Source organism: Dipodomys ordii, unplaced genomic scaffold (assembly GCF_000151885.1).
Source record: "Dipodomys ordii isolate 6190 unplaced genomic scaffold, Dord_2.0 Scaffold11, whole genome shotgun sequence".
In the NCBI taxonomy this organism is placed as follows: Eukaryota; Metazoa; Chordata; class Mammalia; order Rodentia; family Heteromyidae; genus Dipodomys; species Dipodomys ordii.
In genome coordinates this window covers 2,438,415-2,451,524 of record NW_012267227.1, presented here as the reverse complement: position 1 = coordinate 2,451,524, position 13,110 = coordinate 2,438,415, and the positions used below count along the sequence as shown (strand labels likewise).

At 42.6% G+C, this 13,110-nt stretch overlaps 2 protein-coding genes across 2 annotated transcripts in view; both read right to left on the bottom strand.

Moving 5' to 3' along the window:
• Positions 1–281, bottom strand: part of Pdcd7 (programmed cell death 7) — an 11,666-nt gene extending 11,385 nt beyond the window's left edge. Inside the window, exon 1 of the mRNA XM_013009916.1 lies at positions 10–281. Coding sequence (XP_012865370.1) covers positions 10–244 — 235 coding nt within the window. The 5' untranslated portion in view covers positions 245–281. The remainder of the gene's footprint in view (positions 1–9) is intronic.
• Positions 282–4,090: 3,809 nt separating this feature from the next.
• The window catches only part of Clpx (caseinolytic mitochondrial matrix peptidase chaperone subunit), a 45,817-nt gene continuing 36,797 nt past the window's right edge, over positions 4,091–13,110 (bottom strand). The window contains exons 11-14 of the mRNA XM_013010168.1: positions 12,034–12,333; positions 10,381–10,473; positions 7,313–7,419; positions 4,091–5,778 (exon numbers count right to left, since the gene is read on the bottom strand). Of these exons, the coding sequence (XP_012865622.1) occupies positions 5,688–5,778; positions 7,313–7,419; positions 10,381–10,473; positions 12,034–12,333 (591 nt within the window). The 3' untranslated portion in view covers positions 4,091–5,687. The remainder of the gene's footprint in view (positions 5,779–7,312; positions 7,420–10,380; positions 10,474–12,033; positions 12,334–13,110) is intronic.

Here is a 13,110-nt window from a genome sequence, read left to right as displayed (position 1 = left end):
AGAAGGCGCCGCCGCCGCCGCCGCCGCCCCGGGAGGCTTCTGCGGGGCCCCGGGGCTGCAGAGTCAGCGGAGGCTGCAGGAAGGGGGCAGAGGCCCCCGGAAAAGGACCAGGCCGCTGGGGAAGCGGCGGCGGGAAAGCCGGCGAGGGAAGCGGTGGTGGCGGGCAGCCGAAGGGAGTCGGAGGCGGCGGCTGTGGGGGCGGCAGACCCGGGCGACCCGGGGCGAAGAAGGGCGGCAGGGCCATGTCCCCCGCAACCTCGCAAGCCACGGAAACTCCCGGGCGCTCCGGGCAGGCTCCTGGACGGAAATGACGTCTTAGGACGCGCGACAACCGTCCCGAGGCACAGGGAGAAGCGTGAGAGTGACGTCATGCCAGGAAGCCTAATCCGAAATGGGCATTGGTTCGGCTCGCTGAGCGCTCGACACGTGGGAAAGTGTAAGAAGTACATTAGCCTGGTGTCGGCGGTGACTCACAGCTGAAGTCCCAGCTACTCTCCAGGAGGCTGGGATCAAAGGATCGCGGTTCAAAGCCAACCCAGCCCGGAAAGTCAGTGAGACTCTTATCTCCAATGGCAGAGTCCTAGCCTAAAGATAGCGCCTAGGCCAAGTTCCAGGACACACACACACACACACACACACACACACACACACGGAAACACATTAATCAAGTAATCCTCAATCATATCTAGAACTAATGATGAGCGTTTGGCTCTTCTAAGAGTTTGAGAACAAAGTTGGTTTAAGGATTTAAGGCTTCAGTCCAAATCTGAAGGCAAAAACAGGAGTTAAAGTTAAGAGCAGCACAGATCAGATGGTAACAGTGCTAGCAAGTAGCAGTTGCCAGTATTTATGGAGCTCAAAAACCATTAAGTTGAGTCTGGTGATTTTGGGGAGATAGAACTTATAATATTCAATATCTTTTTTCCCCCCAGCATATGTCAATCCTAATTAATGTAAAACAGCACATAAATAGCATCAAGGACAAAAACCATGTGGCTTTCTCAATAGATGCAGAAAAAACTATAAAATTCAACATCTCTTCCTAACAAAAGGCCCTGAAACAGCTGGGCCCTAGGTAGCTCCCAACTCACAACCTTGGTAAGAACAGAACAAAAGAAGCAAGCATGAAAGCCCAGAATTCAGCCCCAGTACTGGGACACACACACATATATAAACTACACATGCTAGACACTAACTAGCTAGTTGAGACAGTCCCTTACCCATTTTTTCAGTTTAGCCGCACTGGAAAAAGTATCTGGATTTAAATCCTGGTACTGTTATTAGTTCTAAGAAGCAACTTAAAAGATTCTTTTGTTGGTTCCTGTCACTAGAAGTCCATCAACTTGGTTATCTGTGCCCTTCCATCTATTTTCTACTGTGGTTCCTTTGCAATCATCTGTTTGCAGAAGATTCAATAACCACCTTGTGTGGAAGGCAAATTGAACTTCCAACAGATCTGCCTCTCCTTATTATCTTAAAAACAGCCCAAGGGCTGGGAATGTGGCTTAGTGGTAGAGTGCTTGAAACCCTGGATTTGATTCCTCAGTACCACATAAACAGAAAAAGCTGGAAGTGGTGGTGTGGCTCAAATGGTAGAGTGCTAGCCTTGAGCTAAAGAAGCTCATGGACAGTGCTCAGACCTTGAGTTCAAGCCCCAGGACTGACAAAACAAAACAACAAAAAACCAGCCCCTAACTCAGGAGACCACATTACCTTGTTCCTGTTCTGTTCCAGTAATAAAGTGACATCTGGAACTCCTCCAGAGACAAAAGCCATTAGCTTATACCCATTTTCATTATACATCTTTCTCAAGCAGTACCCCCAGTTCTCCCTATTTAACCTGAAGACAATTTGTACCTCTAAAAACAGCTGAAGATATAGTATCTTACTGAAGTGCTATCTTCCCATGGCTGCCTTGTAATAAATCTTTCTCTGCCATTCACCATGTCTCTATTTGGTATATGGGGGGGGGGCAAGTGGCTAGACCTAACATTGAACTCCAGGACTTTGGACCTGGTGTCTAAAGTACATCCAAGGGATTGTCTTGCCTGCCTTTATTTGGTATTTTTATTGGAATATGAAATTTATAAATTAATTTAGGAGAAAGCATTTTTAGATTGTGCATTCAAGACCATGGGATAACTCTTGGACTAGTTTGCAAAAATAACTGCCCATCACCTACCACTTCCTCATCTTGGCCCACACAGCATCATCTTTACCAAGTTTCTTTTTTGGGGTGTGTGTGTGTGTGTGTCCTGGGGCTTAGTGTGTGTGTGTGTGTGTGCGTGTATGTCCTGGGGCTTAAACTCAGGGCTTTGACCTTTTCTGCTTTTGCTTAAGGCTATAGCTCTAACACTGAAGCCGAGGTTCCACTTCTAGCTTTTTTGTTGTTGTTAATTGAGAGATGAGTCTCAAGGACTTTCCTCCCAGGGCTGGCTTTGAACTGCAATCCTTAGACCTCAGCCTCCTGAGTACCTAGGATTATAAATGTGAGCCACTGTCACCTGGCAAAGGGATACTTAAATTATGTGTGGACCACTAAACATGTGCACAAAATATAAACAATATGGTAGGTTTGGTCTTCACCCTAACGGACTTACAGTATAGTTGGAAAGACAGCTTGGAGATTTGCTAAAGGACAAATATTTTTGTTGTTTTTGCTGGTCCTGGGGCTTGAACTCAGAGCCTGGGAGCTGTCCCTGAGCTTCTTTGCACTCAAGGCTAATGCTCTACCATTTGAGCCACAGTGCCAACTTCCTTTTTTTTTTTTTTTGGTGGTGGGGGGGTCAGTCCTGGGGCTTGAACTCTGGGACTGGGCGCTGTCCCTCAGCTCTTCAGCTCAAGGCTAGTACTCTACCACTTGAGCCACACTTCACTTTCAGCTTTTTTTCTGTTTATGTGGTGCTGAAGAATCAAACCTAGAGCCTAATGCATGCGAGGCAAGCACTCTACCACTGAGCCACCTTCCCAGCGCCCACCCCCCACCCCCGCTTTTTTTAACTGAATATTGGAATAAGACTGTCATGGACTTTTTTCCCCTAGGCTGGCTTCAAACCATGATCCTCAGATCTCAGCCTCCTACTGAGTGGCTAGGATGGCAGGCATGAAGCAGGGCACTGGTGGCTCACGCCTGTAATCCTAACTACTTAGGAGGCTGAGTTCTGAGGATTGTGGTTCAAAGCCAGCCTGGGCAGGAAAGTCTGTGAGGCTCGTATCTCCAATAAACTACCAGAAATCCAGAAGTGGTGGTGTGGCCCAAGTAGTAGAGTGCTAGCCTTGAGCTGAGGGACAGCGCCCAGTCCCAGAGTTCAAGCCCCATAACCAACAACAAGAACCAAAAGGAAAAAGAAGAGGAGGAGGAGGGAGGAGGAGGAGGAGGAGGAGGAGGAGCTGCTGCTGCTGCTACTGGAGCAATTCACAAGGAAGGCTTAGGTAATTTAATAAAGACGTTAACCAAAGGACTAAGGACCTTGAGAAAGGGAATGGAGGGAACCAGGGCATAAATAGAGTGATTGAGATCTGGTAACAGGGTCCTTCGGTTCTAAAATAGGGAGATTGTAGAATGAGCAGTTCCATTTGTTTCTCAGTGAAACATGAAATAGCATCAGCCGGATGCAGGGGAAGAATAGAAAAATGACAGTGAAAGCAAGTCACGGTTGTTACCTATTTGACAACTTTGAGTCTCCCTAGTTTTTCATACTGAGATTTTGATTTCTCATTTTCCTGGAACATTCCTATTTGTTCCAACCCATCTGTGTTATCAGAGGTAACTACCTTACCTTACTATAATGCACAGAAGGTTTGTTTGTTTCCCCTACAAAACTAGTAATGTTTTTGAAAAGTTTGGTCTGTGTTCCATTATCAAGTTCTATGTGGGACAGTTAAAAATTTTAATATAATCTTTAATAACACGTGGTAGAATCTATAATTAGGAGCACTTACTAGAGGGACACAGAAGTACCAAGGATTAACCAATTCCTAGCACAAAGCTACTTTTTAAAACATTGCATGGCCCTGCTCTGGCTGGCCCAGCTACTGTTAACACACCGTACTCCTGATCTTTGCAGTATGGACACACTATCACAACAGCTTTCATTTAGCTTTGTTTTATTCAAATGTAAGTTCCAAGATACAAATTGTTGTTATACTCAATTTGTTTGATTTAAAAACATCAATTAGGTCTTGTTAACAACTTCCAAAACCAAATGTAGTTATGACTAAAATGTCTCCCAGTCTATTTTTCAAAGATTGCTCTTTATTTAGAAACTACTGCAATTTTCACTCTACAAAAAGGAAAATGATGCCATGAGAACAAAGTTATAATCTGAAAGACCTCATGAGAAGAACTTGAACCATTACTAGAGAGAGCTACTATAGTAGTTAGGATTAAACACTGCACAAAGAAATTTCTGGTCCTACCCAGCCATAAAAGAAAGGTACCTCACATGCCTTTTAGTCTATCACAGAAAGTCAAAGTCTTCACCAAGATTTAGAATTTCTTAATAGCTTAAGGGTTTGTTTCCTTTTTTAAAAAATGTGGGCTAAAGGACTAAAGGAAAGCTCAAGACTCCAAAAGAAAAAAAGAAATCTATAAAGATATTCTGATTCAAACAAGACTTATTGAGCTGAATGAAGAATGTAGAAACTGGTATTACAGAAGGAAAGAGAAATGCTTAAAGGGTACCTGAACAGTTCTTATGGAATCAGACGGTAAAAATTTAAGTTCACCCCCCATTTTTAGTTTTGCTATGTGATGAAGATTAGTGACTTATGTTAGTGTGAACACATTCATTCACTTTAGCTGATGTTAAAAGATTATTTAATGTTCTATGAAGCCAAAGGATTAGACAGATGTCTAGCACCAAGACAAAACAAAAACCAAATTCAATACTTTAGGAAAAGCACACACTATTAGGATATTTTATCTAGTTCTGCATATGGCTCTTGCTATGATCGATACAGCATGCTATTAAAAGAATTAGTTGTTTAGTCTTTTTTCTGAAGATTTCAAATTTTAAGTCCATCTACTCACCCATGGTACTAAAAATGGCTCAAAGTTGTTAATAAATCAGATTAGGTAAGCAAGAGAATGGCTTTTTTTTTTCTTTTTTTAACAGGATCAGTTGGGAAGTTCATGTCATGCATTTACCAAAGACTTAAGAATATAGGTAAGCAAATAATCAAAATATGGTTCAGGGCATTTTCCATAAAATATTTAAATATTACTTCCTGGTCTAATTTTTAAGAGAAATAAGATTCTAAATAGTTTCAGGAAATTAATATGGGTAGAAAAACATAGCACTAAAGAATGGTATATCTCAATATTCGATTTTAAAGAATTTATTTTCCCATTTGTAGAGTAACATTATTGTAAAATCCACAGTTATTGCAATACCTGCATTGCTTAAAGAACTCCTAAGAATTTTGATAAAGCATATTTCTTAAAAAACTGAACCAAGATAATATACATTTTATCTCTAAACATTGTTGTCATTCAAGTCCACGTAATGTCTTCTGTATAAATCAATGTGATGTTATAATATACATGATCTTATGCTTATCCTAAAGGCTTCTGACCATGTATGATATCCAAGATAGATTCAATGCCTTTAATGTCAGACTGTAGAAAGTTATGATCCTAAACAAAAGAAGGAAAAGCTTTATATACAGGACAGGAGTCTGACAGTTTAGCTGTTTGCAGCATCTGCTTGGCGAGGCCAGCCGTCTTCCTCAACTCCAGAGTCATACTCCTCTTCAGATGATTCTTTTGCTGGAGTTCTGGAATGAAAAGATTATTTCATATTTGTTTGTTTCTTAAATAAAAATTAGAAGCAAACATGATTTCTACATTCAAATAGTCAATTAATCCCTTAGCTAAACAGCCACAAAAAGAGGGGATATTGCCGGGTGCAGGTGGCTCATGCCTATAACCCTAACTACTCAGGAGGCTGAGATTTGAAGATCCCAGTTTCAAAGCCAGTCCAAGAAAGTCCATGAGACTCTTATCTCTACCAGAAATTCAGAAGTGGCACTGTGGCTCAAGTGGTAGAGTGCTAGCCTTGATCTGAAGAGCTCAGGGACATCGCCCAGGCCCAGAGTTCAAGACCTGCGAATGATGACCAAAAGAAAAAAAAAAAAAGATGTAAAAAAATAGGGAAAACTAAGATGATTTGGGGTATTCAGATTACTTAGTGATAAAATATGGAGAACTACAGGACAGTGTTACAGGTACATTTCCCAACATTTTCCCTAATAATTTATTTATCAAATAAAATATAACCTACAAATCAAATTCAGTCCACTGTCTGTTTTTAATCAATGCTGATGACATGCTCATCTCCCTACATGTTTTCTGGGGCTGCTTTTGTGCTAAGAAGGATGTTTTAAGTAGTTGAAATAGACCATATGACCCTAATTTTTTTTTTTTTTGTCGTGGGGCTCTTTATATAAGTTTATTGAGCCCTAGATTAGATAAGTAAAGCAGTGGGAGATAAGTAGAATTTGTTAACTGGTATGATAATACTGAGGAAAAAAATATGGTGAAAAGTTTGGAAAGCCATGAAAAAGTCATTTATCAGAAAATTAGCAGCAAAGTTTATTTTATTTTAATGTCTTCATTTTGTGTGTTTGTGTTGGTACTCGGGTTTGAATCAGGATCTCAAGCTCTTACTCTGCTTGCTTGCTCATGGCTGGCACTTCACCACTTGAGCTATACCTTTAGTTTGACATTTTGCTGGTTAATTGGAGATGGGAGCTTGAAGACTTTTCTGCCCAGGCTGGCTTTGAACTATGATTCTCTAGGTCAAAGCCTATTAAGTAGCTAGAATTACAGATGTGAACCATGGGTGCTCAGATTAGTCTCTAGATATTCTATTTTTATGTCTCTTTTGACACTTTCACTTTACAGGAGAAAGTGTGGAGGCTAATTTTAAAGATTGCTTTCCAGAAAGCCTCATAAAATACTATTTTTTTATGAACCCAAATTAGATTTTTTTCCATAGAAAATTCATGAGAATATTACTACTCTTACAATATTATAATTATTATGTATTTTCAAAGTGATAGGCCAGGAAACTCTAGTAAGAAGCAGTAAGGATCTTGTTTTTGTTTTGTTTTTTGTGTCCGGTCATGGGGCCTGAACTCTGGGCCTGGGCGCTGTCCCTCAGCTCTTCAGCTCAAGGCTAGTGCTCTACCACTTGAGCCACAGCACCACATGCATGCAAGGCAAGAGCTCTACCACTGAGCCACCTTCCCAGCCCCAGCAATAAGGATCTTAAATTTTAGATCTGTTCTTGCTAGAAATATACTTTACCGAATGTATCCTGGTTCCTTTTTCCCTTCTACTACATCTTTGTCAACTTCCACACACACAATATCAGAATTGGGAACTTCAAACATTGGTTCTAGTAACAGCTTTTCCTAAAAAGATAAAAATAATCATTAACATGGGAAACACAAATACAAAATACAAAATAAATTTCTATAGGCCAAGAAGATGTATTCATCAAGAAATACTGAGCCCAGCCCATGCCTGTAATCTTAGCTACTCAGGAGGCTGAGATCTGAGGATCACCATTTGAAGCCAGCTGAGGCAATAAACTCCATGGGACTCATTTCCAACCAACTACTCAAAAAAACAAAAAACAAACAAACAAACAAAAAACTGGAAGAGCCGGGCGCCAGTGGCTCACGCCTGTAATCCTAGCTACTCAGGAGGCTGAGGTCTGAGGAACGCCCGGGCAGGAAAGTACCTGAGACTCTATCTCCAATAAACCACTTGAAAACCAGAAGTGGCACTGTGGCTCAAGTGGTACAGTGCTTGCCTTGAGCTGAAGAGCGGAAGGACAGCTCCCAAGCCCAGAGTTCAACCCCCACAAGGGGCAGGGAGCAGTGTGACTCAAGTGGTAGAGTGCTTGCCTTAAGCAAAAGGGCTGGGAAGGTGGCTCAGTGGTAAAGTGCTTGCCTTGCATGCATGAGGCCCTGGGTTCCAATCGTCAGCACCACACACACACAGAAAAAGCCGGAAGTGGGGATGTGGCTCAAGTGGTAGAGCACTAGCCTTGAGCTGAAGAGCTGAGGGACAGCGCCCAGGCCCTGAGTTCAGGCCCCACGACCAACCAAAACAAAAGAAAACGAAAACACCAATCGAATCTCTAGACACCAATCACAGTCCGGACAGAGCTCTAGGGTTCCCACACAATCTGAGAAAGGGCTCTAGACTTAGCCCAAATCCCATGTAGAACTGCCGCAAATTTTCCTTCCAATGATCCTGATTTTCTCTTTTTGTGTGTTCCCTAAAGTTTCTTTTTGTTTTTTATTTTATTTGGTGCTGAGAATTATACTCAGGTTTTTTTTTTTTGTTTTGTTTTTTGTTGGTCGTGGGGCTCGAACTCTGGGCTTGGAAGCTGTCCCTGTGCTCTTCAGCTCAAGGTGAGCGCTCTACTGCTTGAGCCACAGGGCCACTTCCGGTTTTCTGGTGGTTCAATGGAGTTAAGAGTCTCACGGACTCTCCTGCCCGGACTTTCCTGCCCGGGCTGGCTTTGAACCGAGAGATCCTCAAATCTCAGCTTCCTGAGTAGCTAGGATTACAGGCGTGAGCCACCGGCGCCCAGCCTGTACTCAGGTTTTAATGTATGTGAAGCACATTCTCACCACTTACCCACAAACCCTAGCTTTGTTACAAAACACCTTGTAAAAAAAAGGAAAAATAAAATCGGTGAGAGGAGGCTGGGAAGTGGCTCAGTGGTAGAGCGCTTGCCTTGCATGCCTGAGGCCCTGGGTTCGATTCCTCAGCACCATAGAAGCAAAAAGAAAAGAAAAGCCGCAAGTGGCGCTGTGTCTCAAGTGGTAGAGCGCTAGCCTTGAGCTGAAGAGCTGAGGGACAGCGCCCAGGCCCAGAGTTCAGGCCCCATGACTGGACCCAAAAAATAAAAAAATAAAAAAAAATCACAAAAATTAAAAAGCTTTAAGTCAACTATCTTTTTTCTTTTTGTCAGTTGTGGTGCTTGAACTCTGGCCCTGGGCGCTGTCCCTCAGCTTGTCAGCTCTTGTGCCACTTGAGCCACAGTGCCACTTCCAATTTTCTGGTAGTTAATTGGAGATAAGAGTCTCACAGACTTTCTGCCCAGGCTGGCTTTAAAACAATCCTCAAATCTCAGCCTCATGAGTAGCTAGGATTACAAGCATGAGCCACCGGCGTCTGGCTTCATATTTCTAAAAGAAAAACAGGGCTGGGTGCAGGTGGCTCATCCCTATAATCCTAGCTACTAGGCAGTCTGTGGTCTGATGATCATGGTTCAAAGCCAACAAAGGCAATAAGTACATGAGATTCTTATTTCCAATTAATCACCCAAAAAGCCAGAAGTGGAAGTGTGTCTCAAGTGGTAAAGCACTCATCTAAGCACAAAAAACTCAGGGACAGGGCCCAGGCCCTGAGTTTAAGCCCAGGACCAGCACAAAACAAAACCACCAAGGGAGCTTAATATTCTCAAAATTCACCCCAAGAAATAGCCTACTTCAGGGGAAGACCGATAGGAATGTTGTACATGTACAGAAATATATCTACATGAATGAAATCCCTCCTTGTGCAGCTGAAACAGCATAGATTTTGATTTTTGTTTTACAAGAGTAATGCCAGGAGCCGGGCGCAGGTGGCTCATGCCTGTAATCCTAACTACTCAGGAGGCTGAGATCTGAGGATCATGGTTCAAAGCCAGCCTAGGCAGGAAAGCCCGTGAAACTCTTTTTTTTTGGCGGTTGTGGGGCTTGAACTCTGGGCCTGGGCGCTTGTCCCTCAGCTCTTCAGCTCAAGGCGAGCGCTCTACCACTTGAGCTACAGCGCCACTTCTGGTTTTCTAGTGGTTTATTGGAGATAGGAGTCTCACGGTCTCTCCTGCTCGGGCTGGCTTTGAACCTCGATCCTCAGATCTCAGCCTCCTGAGTAGCTAGGATTACAGGCGTGAGCCACCGGCGCCCGGCTTAAGCCCGGCTTAAGCCCGTGAAACTCTTATCTCCAATAAACCACTAGAAAACCGGAAGTGGCGCTGTGGCTAAGCGGTAGAGTGCTGGCCTTGAGCTGAAGAGCGCAAGGACGGCACCCAAACCTAGAGTTCAAGCCCCACAACCGACAAAAAAAGAAAAAGAGTAATGCCAGGGCTAGGAATGTGGCTCAGTGACAGAGTGCTTGCCTCCCGTGCATGAGGCTCTGGGTTCAATTCCTTAGCACCACAAAAGCAAAAAGAAAAAAGCTGGAAGTGGGACTGTGGCTCAAGTGGTAGAGTGCTAGCCTTGAGCTGAAGAGCTGAGGGACAGCACCCAGGCCCAGAGTTCAGGCCCCACAACCGATCAAAAAAAAAAAGAAAAAAGATAATGCCAACTTACCATTATGGACCGAAGGCCTCGTGCACCTGTTTTTCGTTCTAGTGCCAATTTAGCTATGGCTTTCAAAGCATCTTCAGTAACATTCAGTTCACACTACAAAGAGATTGAGAAGAAACTCAGATAATACCTGATTATTTTCCTTATATAATCATACAACATCTACTAACTATAGCTACCTATCATCATCATTACTCTTCTTAGACACATAATTTTACAATTAAAATGTGGGGAAAAAGGCCCAACTTCACAGATAATTTAGTTCACAGGGTTAAAGTGATTCAGTGATCCTTGACACACAGGCAAGCTCAGCATCTGTATGTCTTGACTGGTCCTATGCTGTCTCTCTGTGGAGACAGAGTATCACTGACCTGGTACAACAAAGGTAAATTCAAATAAGCCTCACTTAATTACCACAAATTTCCAAACACTAGTGTTCAAATAGTAAGGTGATTATTTCTTATGATGTCTTAGAACCCTGCCTTCAAGAAGCCTTTTTTTAAAAAAAAATCAATTAAGCCATGACAGTACCAGTCTTATGAATCACAAGTTTGTTTGTAGTCTTTGAAGAGGTTTTCTGGGTTGAGATGTTCTTTCAACATTTGCTGAATGTTTACATACTAAGAACCCAGTGCATGCCCCTGGTGTCCAGGATCAGTGACGTGATTATCTAAGTAAGACAAAGCCACTGAAGGATTTTAAGCAAGAGAGTAAAAGATCAGCCCGTGTAGCCAGGTATTGGTGGGCTCACTCCTGTAATCCTAGCTACTCAGGAGGCTGAGATCTGAAGATGAGGTTCAAAGCCAGACTGGGCAGGAAAGTTTGTGAGACTCTTATCTCCAATAAACCACCAGTAAACCAAAAGTGGTGCTGTGGCTCAAGTGGTAGAGCGCTTGCCTTGAGCCAAGAGTTCAAGGACAGCACCCAGGGCCCAGAGTTCAAGCCCCACGACCAACAAAAAAAAGAAAGAAAAAAAAAAGAATCAGCCTATGTACACTCATTGAATAAAAATCAAGAGCTTAATATGTGATCAATACTAAAAAATGATTCACTGTGAAGGTATAGAAGGTAGTATTTTGGTGGTGGTGGTCAGAGACAAGCTTAAGAAGGGAAACTTATCAGGATAAAATGCATGGGCTGAGGTGAAAAATGATAAGATGAATAATTTGATGTAGTGGCAACAGAGAGAAGAAAACTGATATTTGAAGATGCTAACCCAAACGTGTTGTTTGGATGTGTTTACGAGGACAGAAATGTGGGAGCTAATAAAACCTTAATTAGATGAAAGTATATGAATGTGCACATAGTATGTCGCAATAAAAGCATTTACAATACCAAGGTTGAAAGGACAATCTTGTGTATTGGGCATGGAGAGGAAGAGATAAGTTAATGACCCTACGCACACGCGCAGCACACGCGCACGCACGCACGCACGCGCGCGCACGCACACACACACACACGTCCTTGCATTTTATGTTCTAATGATGATTTTAATTCAGAAAGCTCTCAAATGCTTAATGTAACATAGTATGCCTTTCTTGATATTACAGATAAGCAGGATTCTTTTTTTTTAGGATTCTTTTTAATCTATGAACCTAATTTATGTAGCATTTCAACAGCGAGAAAAAAACATAAATATGAAAAATGAAACCTAACCTTATCCATGCTGAATAAGGCCTGGTACTGAGGAATAACGGCATTCCGTGGCTCAGTTAGTATTTGTACAAGTGTTTTCTCATCTAGGCTATGCAAAGGAACCACCACGGGCAACCGTCCCACAAACTCAGGAATCATGCCAAACTCGATAAGATCTCTGGCTTCCACATGACGTAATAACCGATCTTTTTCTTCAATATCTTGATGAGTATTTGATTCCCCACTTCGATTAGCAAGGTCTGCAGCCGCTGCAGCCCTCCTGCCTTTTCCCAGATTAGATGGTGTTCCAAATCCAAGATACTGCCAAAGAAATGATGCATGTGATAAGGATGCTTATTATATATAGTAGAAGGAAGTTATATTACTTGAAGTACATATCTCATGTAATCTCTGCAAGAACTCTACAAGTTCATTATAATTCACATTAGAAAAGCATAAAACAGTTATTGAAGCTTAGTATATAAGCCCTGTTTGTTTGTTTTTTTTCCGGTCATGGAGCTTGAACTCTGGAACTGGGCACTGTTCCTCAGCTCTTCAGCTCAAGGCTAGCGCTCTACCACTTGAGCCACAGCACCACTTCTGGCCTTTTCTGCTTATGTGGTGCTGAGGACTCGAACCCAGGGCCTCATGCATGCAAGGCAAGCACTCTACCACTTGAGCCACTGCAACACTTCCAGTTTTCTGAGTGGTTTATTGGAGATAAGAGTCTCATAAACTTTTCCTGCCTGGGCTGGCTTTGAACCGAGAACCTCAGTTCTCAGCCTTCTGAGTAGCTAGGATTATAGGCTTGAGCTACCTGCACCTGGCTCCTAACTACTTTAAGTAGCAAATCCAAGATCTGAACACTCAGGTCTGTCTGAGATTTATCAGTATTTTTCATTAAGAAATTCACGGTTAAGTGGAGTGATTTAATTTCCACTAGATCAAAATTATGACTTTTCTTTTCTTTTTTTGGCTGTGGGGTCTGAACTCTGGACCTAGGCGCTGTCCCTCAGCTCTTCAGCTCAAGGCTAGCACTCTACCACTTGAGCCACAGTGCCACTTCCAGCTTTTTCTGCTTATGTGGTGCTGAGGAAT